Below are 22,954 nucleotides of genomic sequence, written 5' to 3' on the forward strand. Positions count from 1 at the left end.
TATTTATATTTATATTTATATTTATATTTATATTTTTATAGGGGCGGGGTGACCAGAACACCAAATTTTTGCTAACTTTCACTGCCTGGGATGATTCACCTTTGTCTGAAGGCATTGGGCTTGTTCCTGTTTAATTCTTAGAACCATGTCTGTCATATTATAAAGAGCCTTGGTGGTACAACATTTAAGCACTTGGTTAGTAACTAGAAGGTTGGCAGTCTGAACCCACCAGTGGTGGGTTTCCTTATGTGGTTGCACATAAGGAAAAGTGTGGTGACCTGATTTCATACATATTATCACCAAGGAAATCCTACAGGGCTGTCACAGACTAGGTCTGTTATCTGTCGGAATCGCTAACCAGCACACAACAGCAGCAGAATTACAACTGTGTTCGTAGTAACAGAAACACCATAAGACGATACCTTTAACAAACAAAAACGTATTCTCTTGTAGTTTAAGAAGCCTGAAGTCCAAATTCAGAGTGCTAGCTCGAACGGAAGGTCCTTACATCCTGTTGGCATCACTGCCGACGTTCATGTGTCATGGCATTAATCGTCGATATCCCCCTGGGTTTAGAAACTTCTCAGCACAGGGACCCTAGGTCCAAAGGTGTGTTCTGCTACTGGCTCTTCCTGAAAATAATGAATCCCCACCCCTTTCTGCTCACTTGTTTTCTCCTTTTATCACTTGTAAGATAAAAAGCTGTGGCTCCTATGGGTGGCGTTGTAAGGACAGCAAGTTGCATAAGAATGTGACCTGAGTTATAAAGCCTTCTTGTGACTAATACTCCACACTCAGCTATCACTACTGACTGCTCCAACTAGGACCACCGAAAAGTTCTGGGCAGAAGAAAAGTGCTGAACAACATTCAAAATAATAAAAAGACCAGACATATTGGTCTGATAGACACTATAGAATCCCCAAGGCTGTGGCCCTACTCACCCTTCATGTCTGGAAGTAACTCACCCCCAGGGACAGCCTTGCAGCCACACCACCGACAGGCTCTTCACGTGAACAACACTCATGAGGAACACAGTTTTCAGAGCAATTAACTATATGAGGACAAAAGGGCAGCATTTTCCCCAAAACCGTGCTCAGAAGGTTAGAAGGGGTGAAGGATGAATGAACAGAGGAAAGCCGGGTAAGAAGTGGGAGGAATGATGTTGTAACAAGGAAAATGCAGCAAACATCACAAAACAATTTAAATGTAAATACATTTAAAAGAAACTAATATTCCCTTTAAATTTCACATGAGCACACAAATTATCAACATATAAAATCAGTCACCCCACCCTGATCCTGCCTCATTGACAGAGGTCTGAAAATGCATCCCAAAACGGAAGATAAGTGCATCAGATCACCAACACTGGCAATCACGGCCTAACCAAACTGACACATAATTTTGGACTAATTCAATCAATGACCATAGTGGTAACCATCTCTCCAGATTTTCCATAAAATCCCCTAACTGGAAAATGTCCACGAAAATATAAAACCAATACTTCATGGTTTAGCAAATTTTCAATTAAGTCACTAAGATTTTTCAATCTCTTTAAGTAGCAGTGTTCTGTGTATGTGTATGGGAAGTTGAATAAGAGTTTCAGTGATATTTCACAATGTACTTTCAACATCAAGTTTGACACACACATAATCCAAGATCTTTTTGAAAGTAAGATCACTATCATCATTTGTTAAATTGATAATTATTTTAAACTTTACCACATGAGGATAACTGTGAAGTCTTCCATGATAGTACAGAATTTTATGTAAGTGAGTATCACACCAGGCTGTCTTTTAAAAAAAAAAAAAAAAAAAAAAAGAATCTTTCAAAAAGAGCAGGCTTTTCTTTTTTTTTTCATTTTTAAATTACCAATAGCAATTATATTTTAAATTATCAATAGCAATAACATTAACCTGCATATCTTGACATCTGACTTTCTAGTATAACTGCCGAGTATAACCAGGGGCTCTGGTGGCTTAATGGTAAGGAATTTTGCTACCAACCCAAAGACGTGATTCAAATTCACCAGCTGCTCTGAGAGAGAAAGATACAATTCAGTGCCTCTAAAAACCCGCTGAAGGTCAGCCAGAGGTTGGTTCCAACGCAAATGGCTCCAACAGCACACACAACAGTATAACCGTAGGGACCTCTCGAATGGGGGCTCGAATCTACCAGTGGCTCTGCAGGAGAAAGGTAATCACATCCTTTGTGATTCACAGCCTTGCAAACCCAGTGAAGCATCAGCTATGAGTCAGTCTCAACTTGTCAACAATGAGTTTTGTTTTGGTTTTTGGTCCGTGGTTTTGAGTGACTATAACCCCAGAGAAGCTTAGTGTGTTATATATGTGTGACCAACCAGAAGTTCAACAGTTCCATTTCACCAGCTGATATCCACAGCTGAAAGATGAACAGTCTCCTTCTGTAAAGGTTGACAGTCTTGTATTTGTCAGAACAGACTTGACAGCAATGAGTTAGGTCCCTCCGTAAGGAACTTTTAAAATGAATAAACAAACAGTTTACTGAATTGGTTAGTCTGAGAATGTACAAGAAAAAAAAGAAACAGCTTAATCATGTTTCCACTCACAACGGTGTGTATGGTTAAAGTTTCCTAAGAGATTTTTAAAGGCTATTGTAAAAACAAAAAACCCCATAAAGGTGATTGTAAATATTCAAGATTTTTTGCTTACACACTAATCCTAAAAACTACCCTCAACTTAAGCAGTAACTCTATTGAATTTATTTATTCACCACAAATTTATTGTATATGCAAAATATGCCATAAAATATATGCCTTAAATAAGGACAATAGTCAGTCTCCAAGCACCTGTTTTTACATGACATTAATTCAATTAGTCCCTTTAACAAATTTGTGAGGTAGTTATTACTATTAGCCCTATTTTACAAATGAGGAAACTGAGGCACAGAGCTCAGATCACTTACTTAAGCTCACACAGAGCCAGGGTTCAAAGCCTGGCGGTTTGACACGTAGATAAATAAACAGGTTAGTAGAAAGAATATAATCTTTTTAGAGACCCTTGATCTGAGCAGCTCAGCTTTGAAAAGCAGCTGTTACTAACAGTAAGTGTTGAGTGTTGTAAAAAGCATTCTCGACAGAAAATACGGCATGTTTGGAGAGATGCAAGATGCACGATAAAGCAGGAGGATAAAGGGACTATTGAGAACGTCAGGATAAGAGACTAGAAAGTACATGGCCAGGAAACCAGGCATTTAACCTCCCAATGATTTTTATACAATACTCTCCAGATTTGCATTACAGTATTTCAGGGAGTGGGGTGACGGTTGGATTAATGGACTTCCAGCCCCCATATTTCTTTCAACCAGCATTCACTTTAATGTTTTCTATGAGCTTTTGTGTAAGGTTTTGTTCAAAGGAAAGATTCTGTGGCTAAAAATACTTGCCAACTATTGTTACAGAGGCCATGGGAAGCTGCTAAAGGCTTCTCAGCTTATTCTCGGGAGTAATATTCGCTCGTAGAGTGTATCTCTTAGTGAGCACACAAACAGGGCTGCAGAATCAGGAAACACAGGACACCCTCTGCCTCTAACACATCAGCTTGCCCGCATCCTGGACTTTAACCAAGAACTAACTGTAAGACGCCACCTCTGAGTAAAGAAATTTCATGATATATTAATTACACTTCAAAAAAAATTTTAAAGAACTTTCTTATAACATCTTTTTCCTTAGTATGCTTAAGGCTATCACATCCAAATTTACCTTTTTTTCTATTATTCAGGGAAAGGCTGTATATGAAACTTTTCCATAAATGCAGTATCCTAGTCATACATTTTCTATTCTAGTAACTCCCTGAAATCACCTATTTGAATTAGATGCCAAAGTCTTAAATTAAATAAGCAAATGGTGAAAGGAATATATTACCTGAAAGGTACCAGAAAGTGGGTTAACAATTGAATTTTGTGATTATTTTCTACGAAAAACACCCTGTGGTCTGTAGTTTTAAAGTATCTTTGGTTGTAACCATTCAGTAATGTTTCTACAAGGGTTAGTACCAGCTTCTTCATTATAGGCTAAATGAACCTTTAAAGGTGTTTTTGTAAGTTACTTTAATATCCCTGAATGAAATCTACATTTTACCCCCTATTCAGTTCTATTAATGTTAGAAAGTACCACAGCTGAGTGAGACAGACGTTGTTAAAGCAAAGACGAAGGTGCAGCCCCCATTAAGGCTGCACACTTTCAGCAACAGCACATTCAGACCAAAGCTCTAGAAAGAAACAGAGGGATGGATCTAGGTTTCAATGCAAATTCTTGAGAAACTGGACTTTAGGGACTCTTGGATTTGTTCAGGCAGTAACAGATCTCTTACAGCTTTGCATCAGATAGAATCAGTCAGGGTACCTGTGTTCTCACATGCATATATACACACACTCGGTACACAGCACCAGGTTGGTTACAAAGTTCACTGTAAAACTAGTGTGGTTTACATTTCTGATCCCTCTGTAACCAACCCATTCACCTGAAGAAAACACAGCTGTTCTATCCTTCTAAATAAGCGAGTTCACCATCTAGTGGTGACTCCTTGGAATGCCAAGCATATGGCTTCTGGAGCCTAGAAAACTCTATGGGGATGTGGTTTACAGAGACTACACATTCTCTAACATTCACGGTTTTTTTAAAGAAAAATATCAGCATAACACAGCAATAAAATAATATTTTCTATTTCTACTGAGAGACTCTAGAGTCATAGAAAACTGTCAAGTGGCCACATAGCTCCATCTTCACTGTGACAGCTTGTTTCCACCTCTCCAAACTAAACAAAAAATGATAAAACAACAGATATTAATAGATGGCGTTATTCCAAATATTTTCATTTTGGACAGCAAAAAAATGAATTCTTCTCTTTTCTGGATTTTTTAGATTAAAAAAAATTATTTCACCTCCTGTGGAAAAAGCGTACAGCATATTGCTCTGATACTAGATGTGACCATGCTATTGATGATGTCTCACTTGGATTGCAATTATGCGTCTCAAAAGCGAACAACGAATAAAGATGACAGAAGAATTTATGCCTTTGAGTTGTGGTATTAGAGGAGAGTACTGAACCCCCTACGACTGCCAGCGGAACAAACAAGCCGATCTTGGAGAAAGTGCACCAGGGCCCTCCTTAGAGAGGAGGATGGAAAAGCTTCATCTCACATACTTTGGGGAGTTGTTAGGAGACCAATCCTTGGTCAGCAAATGCGAGGAAGACCCTCAATGAGGTAGACTTACATGGTAAATGAAACAATGGGCCTGAGTAGATCCGAGATGCTACAGAGGGCACAGGGCAGGACGAGGGTCAGGTCCACTGCTCAGAGGGTCACCGTGAGTCGTCCCGGACCTAACAACACTCTCGACCTAGGACTGTAATTTGCTTTGGCCAAAGAAATATAGTACAAAACTAAAACAATTGCCACTGAGTTGATTCACGTTCCTATAAACCCTAAGGACTCAGTAAACCTGCCCCACAGGTGTTTCAAGGTTGGACATCTCTGTGGAAACAGCCATACCCTTCTCCTGCTAAGCAGTTAGTTGGTGGGCTTGAAGCACCACCTTTCTGTCAGCATCTGAGCATTTAACCTTTGCACCTCCAGAGCTCTCTGAAACGCGGACAGAAGTCAAGTACATCACTTTCTAAAAGACATGAAGGGATGTATGATTAGGCAGCATATGAATGACAACAACCTGGAACAAGAGGTGCCCTGCCAGGTGGACTGAGGGAGGGAGGAGGGAGAAGAAAGAGGAAAATGTGCAACAAGGAATGAATGAAAACCCAACTTTCCTATAAATCTTCATTAAAACCACAGCAAAAAAAAAAAATCATAAACATTGAAAAGTAGAGATGAGGTTGGCAATGTCCTTTTACAGAGACCTTCCCCAGAGAGCAGCAGTACCTCGAGAAGGGTTCCTCCATCGACCTACTCCTGCATGAGGACCACACGCTGAGGAAAGCCACCCAATAACTGAGGCAAACACCAGCTTACCTACTCATTTGTAGCCAACAATGTCACCTGGGTTCCATCACACTTCTGATGTGGCCAAAATAGGGAAACTACTTACTACAGAAGAGTAGATAGGCACAGGGAAGTCGAGCTCGTCTTGCTTATCTGCTGCTCCATCCTAGGAAGGACTACACATTTGAAAAAAGACTGACTTACAGAGAAAGGTATGATGGCGTTTGGAGAGAGATGTTACCCATCCTAGAAACAAAATCTCTGATTGGGTGAAACTGTTCACTACAGATGTGTAAATGAGAACAAGGAAGCCACACTTACTGAATAATTCAACAATGACCAGACACAACAGAACCAGACATGACTCATGTCAAAAACGTAAGATACATGAGACATAACTTCTTGCTTTAATACTCCTAAAAATTTTGGAGTCATTTTTACATGAAGTACTCTGTCTGGTGTGGTTTCACATACACACAGAGAGAGCATTTTCTTTAGTATTTATACACGTATAAAATCATCAATGTATACTTTGGAGAATCCATTTCCATGCTGATTTAATATTGGACCATCAGGAGAAGAAATGAATTTAATTAAATATTAAAAACTATAGCAAGTCATTTGAGACACTGATCAGTACAAAGATATGATTAAAGCATCATTATCTTAGAGAAAAATATCAAATTTGTACTCTATGAATTAAGATGGCATCATAAATTATATGTGATCTCAAAGCCTTCCCTAACTTCTACTATGTCATTTTTCCATTTTTCCATTTTTCCATTCAAAAAGATATAAGGAGATATATTATAAAAAACCCTTTATTATTGTTATCTCCTTCTTTAAAAGGAAATTATAAATCCATGCTACATTTCTAAACAGAAAAGTATACATATTAGCACTATAAAATATAATACCACATTTTACATACATAAATAATATATGTATTACTAATATACAAATCCATAAATACATACATTTTAAGATCTGTGAGATATATATCAAATAACATATTCTTTTCAATGAATTATATTTTACAATAACATACATGTATTACAAAAATATCATTAACACCATTTTCATAAGGTCAATTTTTATTATAAAATCTTAAATTTATATTTGCATACAGGATATCACAAAATGATCAAAGTATAAAATGTACTAAATGATAGGAAGTTATTTTATACATGTGAGTGATATTATGCAGTTAAATGTGATCACTATCATTTATCTGAGCCTTAAATAGAAGGGTTTCAGTGACCTATTTCCCACCCAGTGAAAAAACACTAAGGGCTTTAGTATTTCTATTTCTTAAGCTAACAGTTACATCAGAATACATACCTATCTGATCCAAGGTATTTTGCCCAACCCCCTCCCCAATTAAAAGTTACTTCCTCATAAGACTTTTATCCTCAGCATTACATAAAACTCAAAATCTGCATTCTTTACAGACAAATGATTTTCTAAATTTCACGAGGACTCTCTGTCTGGTATGTCACCGGACTTGGATCAGAGAAGCAGATGAATTGTATTTCTATCACAGAAGCACATGTGGCAACTCTGGCCGACTTTGATACTCTGACTTTTCTCCTGAAATAAGATAAAGTCACTATAAAAGTGCTCCTTCTTTCATCTGTCACAAGGATAGTTCCTGGGTCTCTCAACAACAATCCTTGTAGGGAGTAGATACCGCCCCTTCCTATGTTTTGACATTTAGCCAGCTGTTAGCTGTCAGAAGGCAAAACTAACAAATTGGCTTCATATCCTAAATTTCTAAGAGCTAATATTACCCTACACATTTTTTTCTGGAATTCAAAATTAAAATATAATATTTTTTAGTATTCCATATGAAGATCAAGGTAAACCAACGTATATTAATTTGAGTTATTAATTTCAGAAATACTAAACTGCTATTTCTTTTTTTTTTTTAACTGCTACTTCTTAAGATCACTAAATACTGGTGTTTCCCATAACTGAATATTAAGCAATGCTGTACCACTGCAATATTACTAAACTTCCAAATAAATTTAAAAATGTTAATTAAACATTTCCAATAAAAAGAATGTTATGATAACTTAAAATACATAACCCCACATTGGGGTAAAATTCCTCTAAAATGAATTAAACATCACAAGTAATCATGTTGGAAATATGAACATATAATTAATTACCCCCAAAGTCTCAGGCATTTAAGCCTATGCTCATTCTATTACAAACATAATAGTCTTAACATTGCTTACCATAATCGACTACAATTAAATATTCTGAAACAAAACTATCACTGAGTCTCCGATTAATGAAAACTAAAACAAAGACATTCAGAGAGTTCCCACTACAGCCAGGCTGTGAATAAATTCTGGTTGGCTCTTTAAGTTATAATACACTGTTCACTAATTTTAAAATGGGCCCACTGAAACAACCAATAAAAGTATTTCCATAGTTAACTGTGGAATATTTGTAATTAAACCAATCATTACACAATCTGGGTCATTACTATCGTGCATTCTGGGGAAACCGCTTTCCTTCCAGGGAGAAGCTTTGCTCTCACCCTCCTCAGTGAACCTCTCTGAGCAGAGTCCCTGACCTCGCTAATTACTAGTTCTATGACCTGGTAGAATTTAGATTCTCTTCTCGTGTATGTTTCTTTATCTGAAAAGTTTGGGTGCGAGACAGAGATAGAGACATAGACAGAGATAGATATAGATATATTTTAAAAATCTTTTCCGACATTAGATGAGATAGTAAGACTAAAAAATGAGAAATTATCAAATTACTGAACAGAGTGTTGAAAAGACAAATTTCGTTCCTTTATGCAATGCCAGAACCACCAACAGCACGGTCGTATAGCCTCTGAAGCCTCTGCAGTGAGACTTAGACGTTCAGAGAGCTGCCTCTGGAAAGTTAGTAACGGAACACAAACCACTGAGCAAATACAAGTGACAGATGACAGAAGTGCACGTGATGTATCATAGCACAGTATCAATTTCATTCATCAGAGAAGAAAAGCTTCACGTCAAGAGAGTGACATCTCTTTTTAAGCTCTCATTTAATGATCGTAAGGATGAATCTCAGTCATTACAGACTTACGAATTTACATATATGTGAAATCTTGGACTGAGATATAACTTCATTTAAGGCTAAAACCCTAAGAGAACAAGTGATGACCACAGCTGAATAAAGTACAATCAAAGGGAACAGAACGGGGCCGGTACACCACTGAGAGATGCAGAGAATACTTAAATACTCATTCTAGAATTATTTGGCCTTTCTATGGTGAGGGTGAAGCCAGAGGATTCTGAAGCTTCGTCTGACATATTTTGGGCATGTTGCAAGGAGGGACTGGTCCTTGGAAAGGGACATCATGTTTGGCAGAGTGAAGGGGAAGCAAAGGAGAGGAAGACCTTTGATGAGATGGATCGATTCTGTGACTGGAGTGGTGGGAATAAGTGCGTTTGAGATGGCTAGGTTGGCACAGGATAGAACAGGATTTAGAGCTCTTGTACATAGGGTGGCTATAAGTCGCAAGCAACTCGATGGCACATAACAACAACAACAACATGGTGTTTCACATGCAAAAGACTTTAAAAAAAACTTCATATGTGTAAACTTTACTGAAAAGGAGTTTGCAGGAAAGTTGATTAAAGTAAAAAAATACACTCTATGGAAAATTAGGAATAAATAATACTTATTTAGGGAGCTCTGGGGCCTTAATGGTAAAGAGGTGCGCTGTCAATCCAAAGACGTGGTTCAAATTCACCAGCTGCTGCACGAGAGAAAAATGGGCAATCTCTTCCCTCACAATTTACTGCTGCTGAAAAGCTCCTGGTAGATCAGCTGGGTCATTGCCATCTCTACGGTGCATAACAATGACAACAACACTTATTTACAAAAAAGCAAGACAAACACATGGGAAGCAAGGGCATGAAAACAAAAAGGAAACAAAGCCATTCAAACGCTAATGATAAGGGGTTTCAATATTGCAACAATGACAAAGGGTGGAAAAAAAGAAATTCTGGACATCAAGCTACTTGAATAATATTGTTTCTAATATTTTTGAAAAGGTAGATTTGTAGGGCTATTGATTATTTTTAATGTTTCAAGGTAAAGTAGTTACTCTGTAGTAGACACAATAATATAACAAAGATCTCTCAGGATCTGGCATGACAAGAACTCTATTTTTAATGAAAATCTAATGTCAAGTTAAAGCTAAAAACTAACTAGAATAAATGCTATGCAAGTATATTTGCTTTACATGCAATCTACTTATGCAATAATCCTATTTTTCTTCCAAAGTGTAAATCAATAAATCTTTCCTACTGCACTATAAATTTCAAGGTCATGGACAGAGATGTTTATTAGGATAATTACACTGCAGAAATAATATCATTAAGCCTCCTGTTCCAGGTTCCATAAGTTAATAGAAACAGAAGATTAAGAAAGTGTCAAGTATAGTTTTGATTCTTAGATGCTGAAAAAATTCCTACTATACTTGTCTTCTTTTACATGATCTGTAACTTCTACTTTCATTTCCATTTGATCTTTAAAGTACTTGCAAAGTACAGTTTTGTGATCATAAAAATTAAGATCTAGCCTTAAGACAAGACAAGGGGGAGAGGAGGACTAAAAAAACCCTGCTAAAAGACTGGAAACAATTCCATTATAATATATGGAATCACCTAATTTTAAAGAATTTCTTCATCAAGAATATCTATATAATCATCAGTATACAATTCTTAAAGAGTATCTGGAATCTATTTCTATTCAGCCATGTTGTTGTTGTTGTTGCTGTTGTTGACGTTAAGTACCATCAAGTCAGAATTAATCCATAGTTGAACCCATAGTTCAAAGGGTTTTCAGAGGCAGCAAATCTCATGGGAAGATATTTTCCATCATTTTTTACAGAGCAGCTGGTGGATTCAAACTGCATACCTTTGCGCTGGCAGTGCAATTCCTTACTACTAAGCCACCAGAGCTCCTCTATGCAACCAGATATACATCTAATGCCAACAGAATCTTTTGCATTTTAAATATGTGCACTTCATTACAAGTCATCAGCATCACTATCAAGCGAATATATCAAACTCTCAGATTCTTGACTGTCCTCTAATACCAAACAGCTCCATACAATATCCAAAATCCACACATTTCCCAATTTCACTCACTCAGTACAGATAAATGCTACCGTTACAATGCACAGCTGGGCATGAGGCTAACTGCTCCTCTAGTTAAAGTGGAGAGACCTCTGGACCTGACAAAAGGACATCAGCAGAGCCTGGACTTCAGAGACAGATGGGAGTTTAGGTTCTTATCCTCACCAGGAAGAGAGTTTGCAAAGAAGGGTAAAAGAAATAAGAACATGGCTCTTCAGAGACCAGAAGAGTGGACTATGACAGACACTGGATAACTCCATGAACCTGTTTCCTGTCCTTAAGAACTATATGCTAAAAAAAAAGAACTATATGCTAATGTTACGTATATTTTAGCACACAGATGATGTGTTTATTTTCTTTTAATTTTTTGTGTTCATGTAATTATTTATTTAGTAGCTTATCTGCTGAGAGGCCATAGGTTTGTGTCTAGTGTGTGTTTGTTTTAATACTATGGATTAGAATAAGGCGGCCAAATTCCTGGCAGGGCCATGGTAAGCAGATCACAGTACATGACCAAAACTAAGATATGATATGATATATTATATACTGTATACAATATACGATATACGATGATATACGATACGACACAATACGATACGATACGATCTTCCTGAAATGACACTGCTAAAGTATAGAGAGATTTTTTTTTATTTGCTCTTTCTTTAATAAGTTTCAGATTAATTATCATGTAGCCTTAGGGGGAAGTACTCCTATAACTATTTATTTTTTCCAGGAAAAAATTACGTATCAAATTTTTACAGCTTTACATTAGATCTGAAACTCATTAGACATACTGATTATTGAAAATATTAAACACTTTTCTATTTATAGGATCATTTAAGAAAGAATAGCTTTGCAGAGCTGAAAAACCTGCTGCTACTTCCTTCTCTAAACATAAATTCTGAATTTAAAGCCTTTGAAAGTCTGCTGGAGGGTCATCTGTGAGTTAGATCTGATGCTATAGGGATGAGTGAGTTAATAAGGACTTGAAAAAAAAAAAGGAAAAAATTTTAAAAAATTAGGACTTGAGCATTTACTGTGAGGAAAGTATTAGTCTTGGTTTTGTAGAGAATAGATACTGTAATGTAAAGGAATACCTACTGTCTAATGGCTGATGGGATTTTTATCTAGCAATGGAAGAAATCTTTCTGAGCATCCTACATTCTCTGAATTACCAGTTTTACAATTCTGTTTATGAAGAATCTTACAAAGACAGTAGTTGAGAAACTAGACTGGGACCATACAAAGATTTCCATATAACAGTTTTTCAAAGAGTTCCTTTGTCCAGCCCTGGACCCACTCTGAATCACATGCCCTTTTCATCATCATCTTCTGTCATCTGCACATTTCTGTTATCTTGTCTTTTCTCTTGACACACTAGGAGCAGCTTTTCAAGGTTTCAAAGACTCTTCTCCGCTCCTTGCATCACTTTCTGCCTTCTTACAACAAATCTGGCACTTTCTCATCATGTTTTTATAGAAAGTAAACTCTAGACCTTATTGGTTTCCCCTCCTCAAACATAATTACAGTAAGGACAGAAACAAAAATAAAATGTCATTTTAAGAATGATACCTTTTTCCAATTTAAAATGTAATACCTAGCAAAGATATTTCAGAGCCAGTGTGGCAACAGTGCACATTTTGTTTATTTAGATTCTCTTTATTTTAAAAATGTCCTAACATTTTCTAATGCTTCAAACATATTGTTATTTTCCATACACTGAAGAGTGCAGAATGTAACCATTTCATGAAGTAACTTCTTACCTGATTTTTAATAATCAGTCACATTTTCTCTACTAAACTTTCATATAAAAATCTTATAATTTATTTTCTTTTTAAAAATTATGCAATTTTAGTTGATAAGCCATGGTTATGATAATAATTAGCATCTATCACATAATTCATTTTCACAAAGTAGGATTATTAACATCATTACTTAATTTAAAAGTCTTATCATTTTTTATTTTAATCTCATATATTTTTATCTTCCTAATGACTTATACCACCGAGACCTAGAGGGTAGTCAATTATATTTCAAGGTCAGAGAAAAAGATTTAGGAAAACAAAGCTCTCAGATCACTTTCTAAAAATAATAACTTAAAAGACAAGATTCAATGTGGAAGCAAGGTGAGTCATAAAGTTACCCTCTTCGTTAGACTGAAGAACTGAATAAATAGATAGTAAAATACTTACCTTTTCTGCTCCACTCAATATGATGTGAAAGTGTTCCCAAATATAAGTTTTAAATATCTTTTCATGTATAGATTTGTCTTCATTGAAAAGTAATATGAGATTTGTCTTATCGTGTTTCTTATTACTAACTTTCCATTGGATCATACTTTAAAAATTACTTCATATATTTTTAATACTGATTCTGTTTCATTTACTTGATTATAAAAGTGTTTACAGACATAAATTTAATTATACTTTTTTTCAATTAAACATACACATTGTAAACATGTGCACACAGATATAAAATGTGCCTGTAAACCCAGTATCATCAAGGTACAACCATTATCAGTATTTTGGCTAATAAAATGGAAAGTGTGCACAGAGTGCAAAGTGACAAAGCAGAGAACAGACCAGCCAGAGAGCTGCGTAGCCAGTGGTTCTCAGAGATAAACAAGGCTCACACCATGCAAGTTCCCTACAGTCAAGTGGAGTGTTTGCCTTGATTCATCAGGTCACTCAGCAAAGACCCAAAAAGGGCGTGAACATACTACAGAGTGAGGTAAACTATCCCTAGATAGAGTATTCTATATCCCTCCTTACAAGCCTCAGAAGGAATAAACTGAGCCCCTAACAACTGTCTTCCTGAAAAAAGGGCAGCATTCGAAAACGCAAGCAATACAATAGCTACAAGTCAATAAAAAAAATTGTAAGACAAGAATAAGGAAAAATGGGATTCATAATCAGATGGAAAATCAATTTATTGAAATAGGCCAATAAATTATAGGAATGGCAAAGTTAGAAGATGAGAACATTATGCACAGATAACTATTATAACTTTATTCAAGTATTTAAAGATAAACATAAGCATTGTGGTGAAGGAAAGGAAAGATATTAGAAGCAAATTGGAACCTCTAGAGATGAAAAGAAAGAAAAATTGAGCAGAGTCTCAGAGACCAGTAGTTTCTTTGAAGTGGGAAAAGAGAGATTGAAGGGAAAATCTGAAGAAATAATGGCTGAAATTTTCAAACATAGTTAATACTAAGCCCACCAACTAGAGAAGCATCAGTGAGCCCCAAGAAGGAAAAACAAAGACACAAAATCAAGACCCACCATAATTAACTCTAAAAACCAATGATAAAAAGAAATCACAAAAGCTGCAGAGGGAGAAATAAAAGGACACAAAACACTTAGAGAAACTCAGGTAAGACCCAGACACATTTCTCAGAAGAATGGAAAAACCATACTCTTGGAGGACATTAAAGTTAATTGCTCTAATACAGTCCACAAAGATAATACTCCACATCCTAGTACGCTGAGAAGCAATTGGGTTCTTGAAAGTTTGCAGGCAGTTACTATTAATCTCTATGTGTATTTGAAGAAAAAGAGAGTAAAGAAAACAACTTACAGTGATCCTATATTTGGAGAAATAAAAATTCTCTATCAAAATTCCTTACTGGAAAAAAAAATTCCTTACTGGTAGAATAACATCAAAAGGATGTTTAAGGATCTTTAAAAAGTAGACGGTAAAAATGTCTACCATCTTCAGTTCTCTCAACACTGTATCCTAGCCAGAGGAATAAAGTAGGAAAATGAGTAGGTAGAAGTCCTAAAGTTTGGAAGGAAAAACAGACTGTCAATATAGGGTGGGGGAGAGATGATGCTGTTATGTAGAAAAAAACCTAGGATTTAAAGATAAAGTATTAGAACGGATCAATAAGTTAGAACTGACCCACAGCTGATCCTCCAGACAGATATCAGAGGCAGTAAATGCAAGTGAGAAGATTACCCATCTTTCTCCAACAGAGCAGCTGGAGGATTAGAACTGGTTATCTTTGGATTGCCAGTGAAACTCCTTACCAACAGGTCACCAGAGCTCCCTTTCATAGAAGTTCCCCAAGGCAGCGGAATTTAAGATGAGAATATCTGTCTATTCACGTGCCTAAGGAACCATGCATGTGATACATTGGACTGCTAATCGAAAGGTGGGAAGTTTAAATCCACAAGCCACCCCAAGGATGAGAGATGAGCAGCCTCCTTCATAGAGAATTACAGGCTTGGCGACCTAATGGATCTTCATCATGGGGTGGAAGTGACGGGGGTGGGGGAAGTGGGTTTATTTACTGATCGTACCTGGGAAGATTCTGATGGGTAAAATGAGGCAAGATTTCTTCTAGAGAGAGCTTTGCATTTGCTTCTTCCAGGAGCAGTAAGCACTACTAACCCGGACTGCTTCTCTCTTTCACATTATTAAGCAATCCCTTCATGAAGGCGTCTCAGGTCCAGCCCACAGCCTGTTGTCTTCTGCTCCCAATACTGACGCTGGCATTTGCAAAGCCAGCATTTGTTCACAGTGCTAACTTCAATTTCTCCTCACTGGGTTTTGTCTGTGCCATCATGTTTTCTCCTTTTGAGATTTCTAAGCACAAAACTGGAGCTTTAGTAATGAGTGACTCTATCACAGGAAAGTTCTTAGTTAAGACTTTAACTGCATTATAATGGGAAGCCCTTCCTGAGCATCTAATTTTTAAAAAAAAGTTGCATTGGGAAAATCTGCTGTCAAGGACCTCTCCAAATGGCAAGAATATTAGTTTAGAGACTAACATTCACCAGATCCAAGGTATGGTATTTTCAATTGCTTCATATGCATCTGAAAGTTGAAAAATGAATAAGGATGACCCAAGAAGAATCAATGCCTTTGAACTGTGGTGTTAGCAAAAAGTATGGAATATCCCATGGGCTGATAAAAGAATTAACAAATCTGTCTTGGATGATGTGAAACCAGAATACTACTTAGAGTTAAGGATGGTGAAACTTCATCTCACATACTTTGGCGTTATTAGAAGGGTCTAGTCCTTGGAAGGTGATGATCTGATCCACAACCAGCACTTGGCCTAGTTTTCACAGCTAATATTGAACTTTTCCAATGATTTTTCCCATATACGTAGTCAGTCTGATTCCTTTGTAGGCCATCCAGTGAGGTCAATGTGAATAGTTGCATTGGCGTTTCTTATAAAATAAGGTATTTGCAATGAATAAATCAATGATTCTACAGAATTCTATCATTCTATCACCAGCCTCATTTCAATCACCAAGTACATGTTTCCTGACTAGCAATCCTTTTTCCTTGTTCCCAACTTTTGCATTTCAGTCACACATTTTTACTTGCTTGGCTCCAAAATCAACAGTTTTGGTACCAGCAGCCAAGAAATCAAAAGATGAATTGCATTGGGGAAAATCTGCTCTCAGAGACCACTCTAGAATATTTAAGAGCAATGATATCAATCTATAGACTAAGGTGCACCTAAACCAAAACCAGGCCACGGTCTTCACAATTATTTGCTCAGAGAGCTGGACGATGACTAAAGATGACAAAAGAAGAACCGATGCCTTTGAGTTGTGGTGCTGGAGAAGAGTACTGACTATACCATGGACTGCTAAGAAAACAAACATGTCTATCATGGAAAAGGTAAAACCAGGCTAGAAGGATCTTGAAGCTCCATCTGACATTCTTTAGGCATGCTGCAAGGAGGGACTAGTCCTTCGAGAGGGATATCATGCTTGAAAGGGTGGAGAAACAGTGCAAGAGAGGAAGACGCTGGATGAGATGGATTGACTCAGTGACTGTGGTAATAGGGGTTTGTGTGCCAGAGACAAATGGCTCAAGATACAGCAGGGTATGGAGCTGTTGTACATAGAGTCACTATGAGTCAGAAGCAAGTCGATGGCACTTAACAGTCCTTGGAAAAATGCATCATACTGGCAAAGGAAGAAAATAAGCAAAAGAGAGGACAGTCTTCAACAAGATAGACTGATATGGTGATTGTAACAACTGGCTCAATGTTGGAGATTGTTACGGCACAGCACAACACTAGATTCCTATCTGCTGCTCAGTGGGTGATTAAGAGCCACATTCTACCAGATAGCACCTAACAGCAACAGTCTCAAGTGTGATGTATAAAACCTATTGGAAAATTACTACAAACAAAATCCTAAAATGTTAACAGTAGTTGTTGTCAGATGGCAAGTCATGGTTAACTTATTTTAATTGTATGTTATGTATTTTTATTCATGATCTAATTTTGTTCTTATAAGAAATTAAAATTATTATAAGCTTTTAAAGAAACTAGTTATATGTAGAACACAGTATAAAAAAACAGCTACTTTTTCAAGTATTCCTGAGACATATAAAGGAATCATTATCAAGCACATATTTATTTATTTATTAACAGTGTCCTAATTAAGTCTCATAAAAATCTTGCAACTTAATTATCATCCTTTCTATTTTTACAGAACAGGAAACTGAGGCTCAGAGAGGTTAAGTAATTTGCCCAAGTGACAGAATTGGGATTTGAATTCAGGAACACTTGCTCCAAGGCCAGTGCTTTTTCCAGTAAACCACGCTGTCTCCCACAAGAGAGTATTTTCTCATTACTACCTGCTAGGCCTAATTAAGAGGCAGTAATTAAATCATTCACCACTCCTGATGACAATATTTAAACTACTAGCATTTTTTTAGAACTTAATAGGAATAACTTTAGATCTTCTGAAACACAAACCATTATAAGAAAAGGCCAAAATAATACTGCCATATGCTTTTTTTCAAAGCATAGTCAATTAGATTATCTAATCATGCAACAAGAAGCACATAGAAATATCTCTCCTTTTTATCCTTTTTTTTTCTTGTTGTGTACTGCTGAGTCAGAACCGACTGGCACAGGAGGAGACTGCCCCTCCTTCTCCAGCGGAGCATCTGGTGGCTTCAAACCTCACGCCTTCAGGATTGCAATGCAGCTTTTTGCCCCTAGGCCACCAGAGCTCCCTTATACAAATGTCTCTTAATGATCAATACACTTTAAAAAAAAGGGGGGGGAGAACTCTGGTGCTGTAGTATACACCATGCCAGGCTACTGACTAGAAGGACAGTGGTTCTCAAGGCTCCCCCATGTTGCATAATGTTTTACTATTTCATTGTTTTTCAATGCTATGTAGTATTATACTAAGTGAAATACCTCTATCACAAAAGGATAAATACTGCATATTACCACTGTAAAAAAGGACAGAAATAGGGGGTTAGAGAGGGACTGGGGAATGAGTGGATAGAAAATGAGCATTGCATTATAACAGACCATCTGGAACAAGGGGTGCACTGTTGCATGGGTTGAGGGGGAAGAAATGGGGGGAGAAAATGTGCAACAATGAATAAATAAAAATACCAAAAGGTCAGTAGTTCAAATCAGCAACGTAATGGAGGATCACACTGACTCAAAATCAACTCCATGGCAGTGAGCACATTTCTTTAAATACGTAGCTTGACTAATAGTCAAGGAATTACACACCCAGACTCAAAACTTCCTAATATCTAGGTGACTAATTGAAGTGTTCTAACATGCAGAAGAAAACAAACAAGAAAAGGAAAGGAGCACAGAATAAAATAAAAAGAACAAATATAAAAATTATTACTGGAGAAAGTGCCAGTTTTCTTTTCTCCAGCAAATGAGACCTAGTTTACATTTTTAAAACATGTGCATGTATAGTTTCTCATCACTATGTTTCATTCCATCTTTTCAGCCATTATAATAACGCATATCTTGCCGTCTAATCAGTAGATCGGCATTCTTTCACTTCAGATCTGAGATTCTTGTCTGTAGACACGCATCATCTCCTCAAAGAATCACACACGGAAGAAAAAGCCGCTTTTGCCAACAGTGCCCTCCTACCTTAACAGCTTCCCCAAGAGTTTGGTTTTTGTCAGCCTCCTCACTGGAGTGCAATTCCAGCCTATAATTCAACTCTTGTAGTTGTTGTGCCTGTTCATTCAAGAGCATCTGGGCCTGCTGTTCCCGAAGTAAGGCGTTATTCAGCTCTTCACAGGCACTTTCAAACTTCTCATGAGTGATTAATTTCTGAGAAAAGAAAAAAGTCATTACTCAGTTACAAACTAGCTGCACCGCATCATTTAATCTTCCGGATTATATTTATTAGGATACAGAATATATAATACAAATATTCTAAGTGTCTGATGCTTGAAAAAAAAAATCTCATCAGCTTTGCTTCATCAACTTTGCTTTGGAAGCTCTGGTGGCGTAGACTATAGGGAGCTGCACCACTAACCCAAATGTGGGGGCACCTTGCTGGTGGTTCTAACCCACCAACTGCCGTATGGGGGAGACATGGCAAATGCTCCAATACACTATTTTTTTTTTTTTAGGAAACTTGGTTTTCTTCTACATCAAGATCGTATCTCCTACATTTCCATGACTACTCACACTGTCATATCAACCTGCCTTGTTTCTTTACCATCATTTTTTCATCTCTGTTCATTTCAATAAATGGTGAAGAGACTGAGATTGTTCACAGCTTTAGTTTGTTTGGCTCCACAATCCACACTCTTGGCACCAGCAGCCAGGAAATTAAAATATGTATTGCCATGGTAAAGTTTGCTGTTAGGGACCTCTCCAAAGTAATTAAGAGCAATGGTGTCACTCTGGGGACTAAGGTGCACCTGATACCGTCCATGGTCTTCACCATCACTTGCTATGCATTAGAGAGCTAGACAATGACTTGGAGAGGATAGAAGGAGCATTGATGCCTTTGAGCTGTGGTGTTGGAGAAGAGTATTATATACCATGGACTGCTAAGAAAAAGAACAGGTTCATCCTGGAGAGGATTAAACAAGGCTGCTTCTTGGAGGCAAAGATTCTGAAGCTTTGTCTGACATACTTTGGACATGTTGAAAGGAGGGATCAGTCCTTGGAGAGGGACTTCATGCTTGGGAGGGTGGAGGGACAGCGCAGGAGGGGAAGTCCCTCTATGAGGTGGATTGATTCAATGACTGGGGTAATCGGGGTGGATGTGTCAGTGACTGTACGATTGGCACAGGACAGGACAGCGTCTAGGGCTGTTGTACATAGGGTCACTATGAGTCACAAGTGACTCGACAGCATATAACAACGACAGTCATTTCAAAGAGTCTCACTGTCTCATTTCTCACTGTCTGCCTGTACCCTCTCAACAACCGCACACACTTAGAAGTAGGAGAGTCAAGCAGGGACCTCTGTTAGTTTGCTAGCCATCATAGAGAAGAAAGCCTGGGGCTCGGTGGGTTTTCTGTTAATACTGGTTACCTGGAGCATTCACGTATGAAATCTGTCAGAGACACTGTACACCACAACACACTATATGGTTCTCACAATGTTACAGCTGCCTTGGAGGGGAAAGCATTCTATCCCGGAAAAACTAGGGACAGTTCTGGATGGGGAGTTAATCCTTCAGAATGTGAAATCCAAGGAAAGACACACTTGTCTCTTGTTCAAAACATTTTAACAAATGAAAATTAGGTACATCAAACAATGAGGAAAACCTTGATCTTGAAAAAGAAGGAACAGGAATGCTTCACAAAATGTAGATGATCTGAGAATGTGGACAGCTAATGGAACCGTGCAGGCCTCACCACCATGCTGAGTACATGTTTCTGTGGGCTTTCCAGCATTCCCATTTCTAAGGGAAAACGAGGTGAATTCAAACAATTAAGAACAAATATGAAGCAAGTGGATTTAATTTTTTTTAAAGACTGTGGGGGCCGAGTGAGGAAGAAAAAGTAGAAAAAAAAATCTTGATTCTAAACATCTGGAATGTACACATTATTGTGCTTGAATATGGACTTTATTTCTTATTACTTTTATTTTAGAATCATTTCTCTTTCCATGGATATTTATCATGCATCTTTCAACATGGATGAAATTTTAAAAACTAATAGTATAGAAATATGACTTTCTTAAGGTAAATATACAGTAACGAGAACGATCACAAGGCAGAAATGGAAGTGACACATCCTGAGTCACCTGGTAAGGGTACATCCAATACGTCACAAATACGTGTGCAGTATTTATATTTTACAAAACACTACCTTTGTATGTTCTCATAATAGCTACTTTGGTTTTGTTCTTGTCACCTGCACGTTATAGTGACCCTATGCACAACAGTTTTGAACCCTGCTCTATCCTGAGCCAATCTCACTGTCTGAGACAACTACCCTCGTTATCCCAGTTACTGTGTTATTCCATCTCGTCTAGGTTCTTCCTCTCCTGTGCTGTTTTTCCACCCTTCCATGTATGATGTCCTTCTCCAAAGACTAGCCCCTCCTGGCTTCATGCCCAAAGTATGTGAGACAGTAAAATTCTTGCCTCCAAGGAGAAGCTTGGTTTTATACTCTCCAGGGCAGACCTGTTAGTCTCCTGGAAGTCTATGGTACGTTCAATTCTCTAGCACCACAATTTAGAGGCATCAATTCTTCTTCTATCATCCTTGGTCATTGTCCAGCTCTCTGATGCATAGCAAGTAACTGTGAAGAACAGGCCTGGATCTGGTGCACCTTAGTCTCTAGACTGACATCCTTGCTCTTCAGCTCTCTGGAGAGTTCCTGGATAGCAGATTTTCCACCAATGTCTCACCTTCATAGCATCAACTGCTAATGTGTGTATGTTAAAGATAAACAAACACATACATATATATATATATATATATATTAATTATTGCATTTGACAACCATTAATGCATTTGACACATCAGTGGCACAGTGTTCAGACTCACAGCAACCACAAGTGACCGCAGTGCAGCAACTTGTACACCAGGGCTATACGACCTAGAGAAATGTCTGAACAAAAACAATGAAAGACTTTTGGACTTGAAGCCCCTTGATGCCTTAAACCCTAGGCCAAGCCTGGCTTGCCTGGCTCCTGGAGGCAGAGTAGTCCTTCACGTCCAAAAACGGCCACAGCACCATGCTCTCTCTGGCAACCAGGCCATAGCAGCCCTGGTGACCTAGTGGTAAGAAGTTGAGCTGTAATCCCAAAGGTATGTGGTTTAAACCCACAAGCTGCTCTGTAAGAGAAGACAATCTCCTCCCATGCAAATTACTGCTACTGAAAATCCACCAGAGGGTCAGCTATGACTCAACAGCACACAAATAAAACAACAATATTCACATTAAGAAGACTGTGTTAATAACTAACTCAACTGCAAACAGCTTATATACAACTCTATTTTATTGTACTTCATGTATTCATTTTGATGTATACATTTTGATCTTGATCCAATGTGTTTTGGCAGACAGTCTGTCTTTTCTAAGTTATCATGTCTTTTAAAAGCCCTGGTGGCACAGTGTGTTATGTGCTAGGCTGCTAGTCAAAAGATGAGCACTTACTAGGAGTTGGAATGGACTGATTAGCAGTAGGTTTGCTGCTTTTTAATGTTTTTTAGAGGGGGAGGTGTGTACATATATACATATACACATTTGTTGTTGTTGTTGTTATTGTTGTTTGTTGCCTTTGAGTCGAGCCCGACTCATAGCGACCCTATGAACAAAAGGCCTGAAGCTCCTCTACAACTATCAACACTTATCAAATTCACAGAGCTTCCAAAGGCATGTTGTTTAGGAAATGGAAGCCACTCCTGCTTCTAAATACACACACACACACACACACACACACACACACACACACACACAGAGCCTTGATGAAAGATGACAAATTGAATGAGTCATTGGAAAAAGTAACTTGAATATTCAGCATGTAATATTTACAGTCCTATTTATAACCTCATTTATGCAGCATAGTCAATAAAAAAAGATAAAAAGACCCATTCTCCAAACATCAGGCTCC

The 22,954-nt window shown here is 37.6% G+C and overlaps 1 protein-coding gene across 1 annotated transcript in view; it reads right to left on the reverse strand.

Annotated features, from left to right (window-relative positions):
- Positions 1 to 22,954, reverse strand: part of CCDC171 (coiled-coil domain containing 171) — a 313,076-nt gene that overhangs the window by 135,392 nt on the left and 154,730 nt on the right. Inside the window, exon 20 of the mRNA XM_006881285.1 lies at positions 19,013 to 19,198. Within this exon, the coding sequence (XP_006881347.1) occupies positions 19,013 to 19,198 (186 nt within the window). The remainder of the gene's footprint in view (positions 1 to 19,012; positions 19,199 to 22,954) is intronic.

This window comes from Elephantulus edwardii, unplaced genomic scaffold (genome assembly GCF_000299155.1).
Source record: "Elephantulus edwardii isolate Elephantulus edwardi_28Jun2011 unplaced genomic scaffold, EleEdw1.0 scaffold00014, whole genome shotgun sequence".
Taxonomy (NCBI): Eukaryota; Metazoa; Chordata; class Mammalia; order Macroscelidea; family Macroscelididae; genus Elephantulus; species Elephantulus edwardii.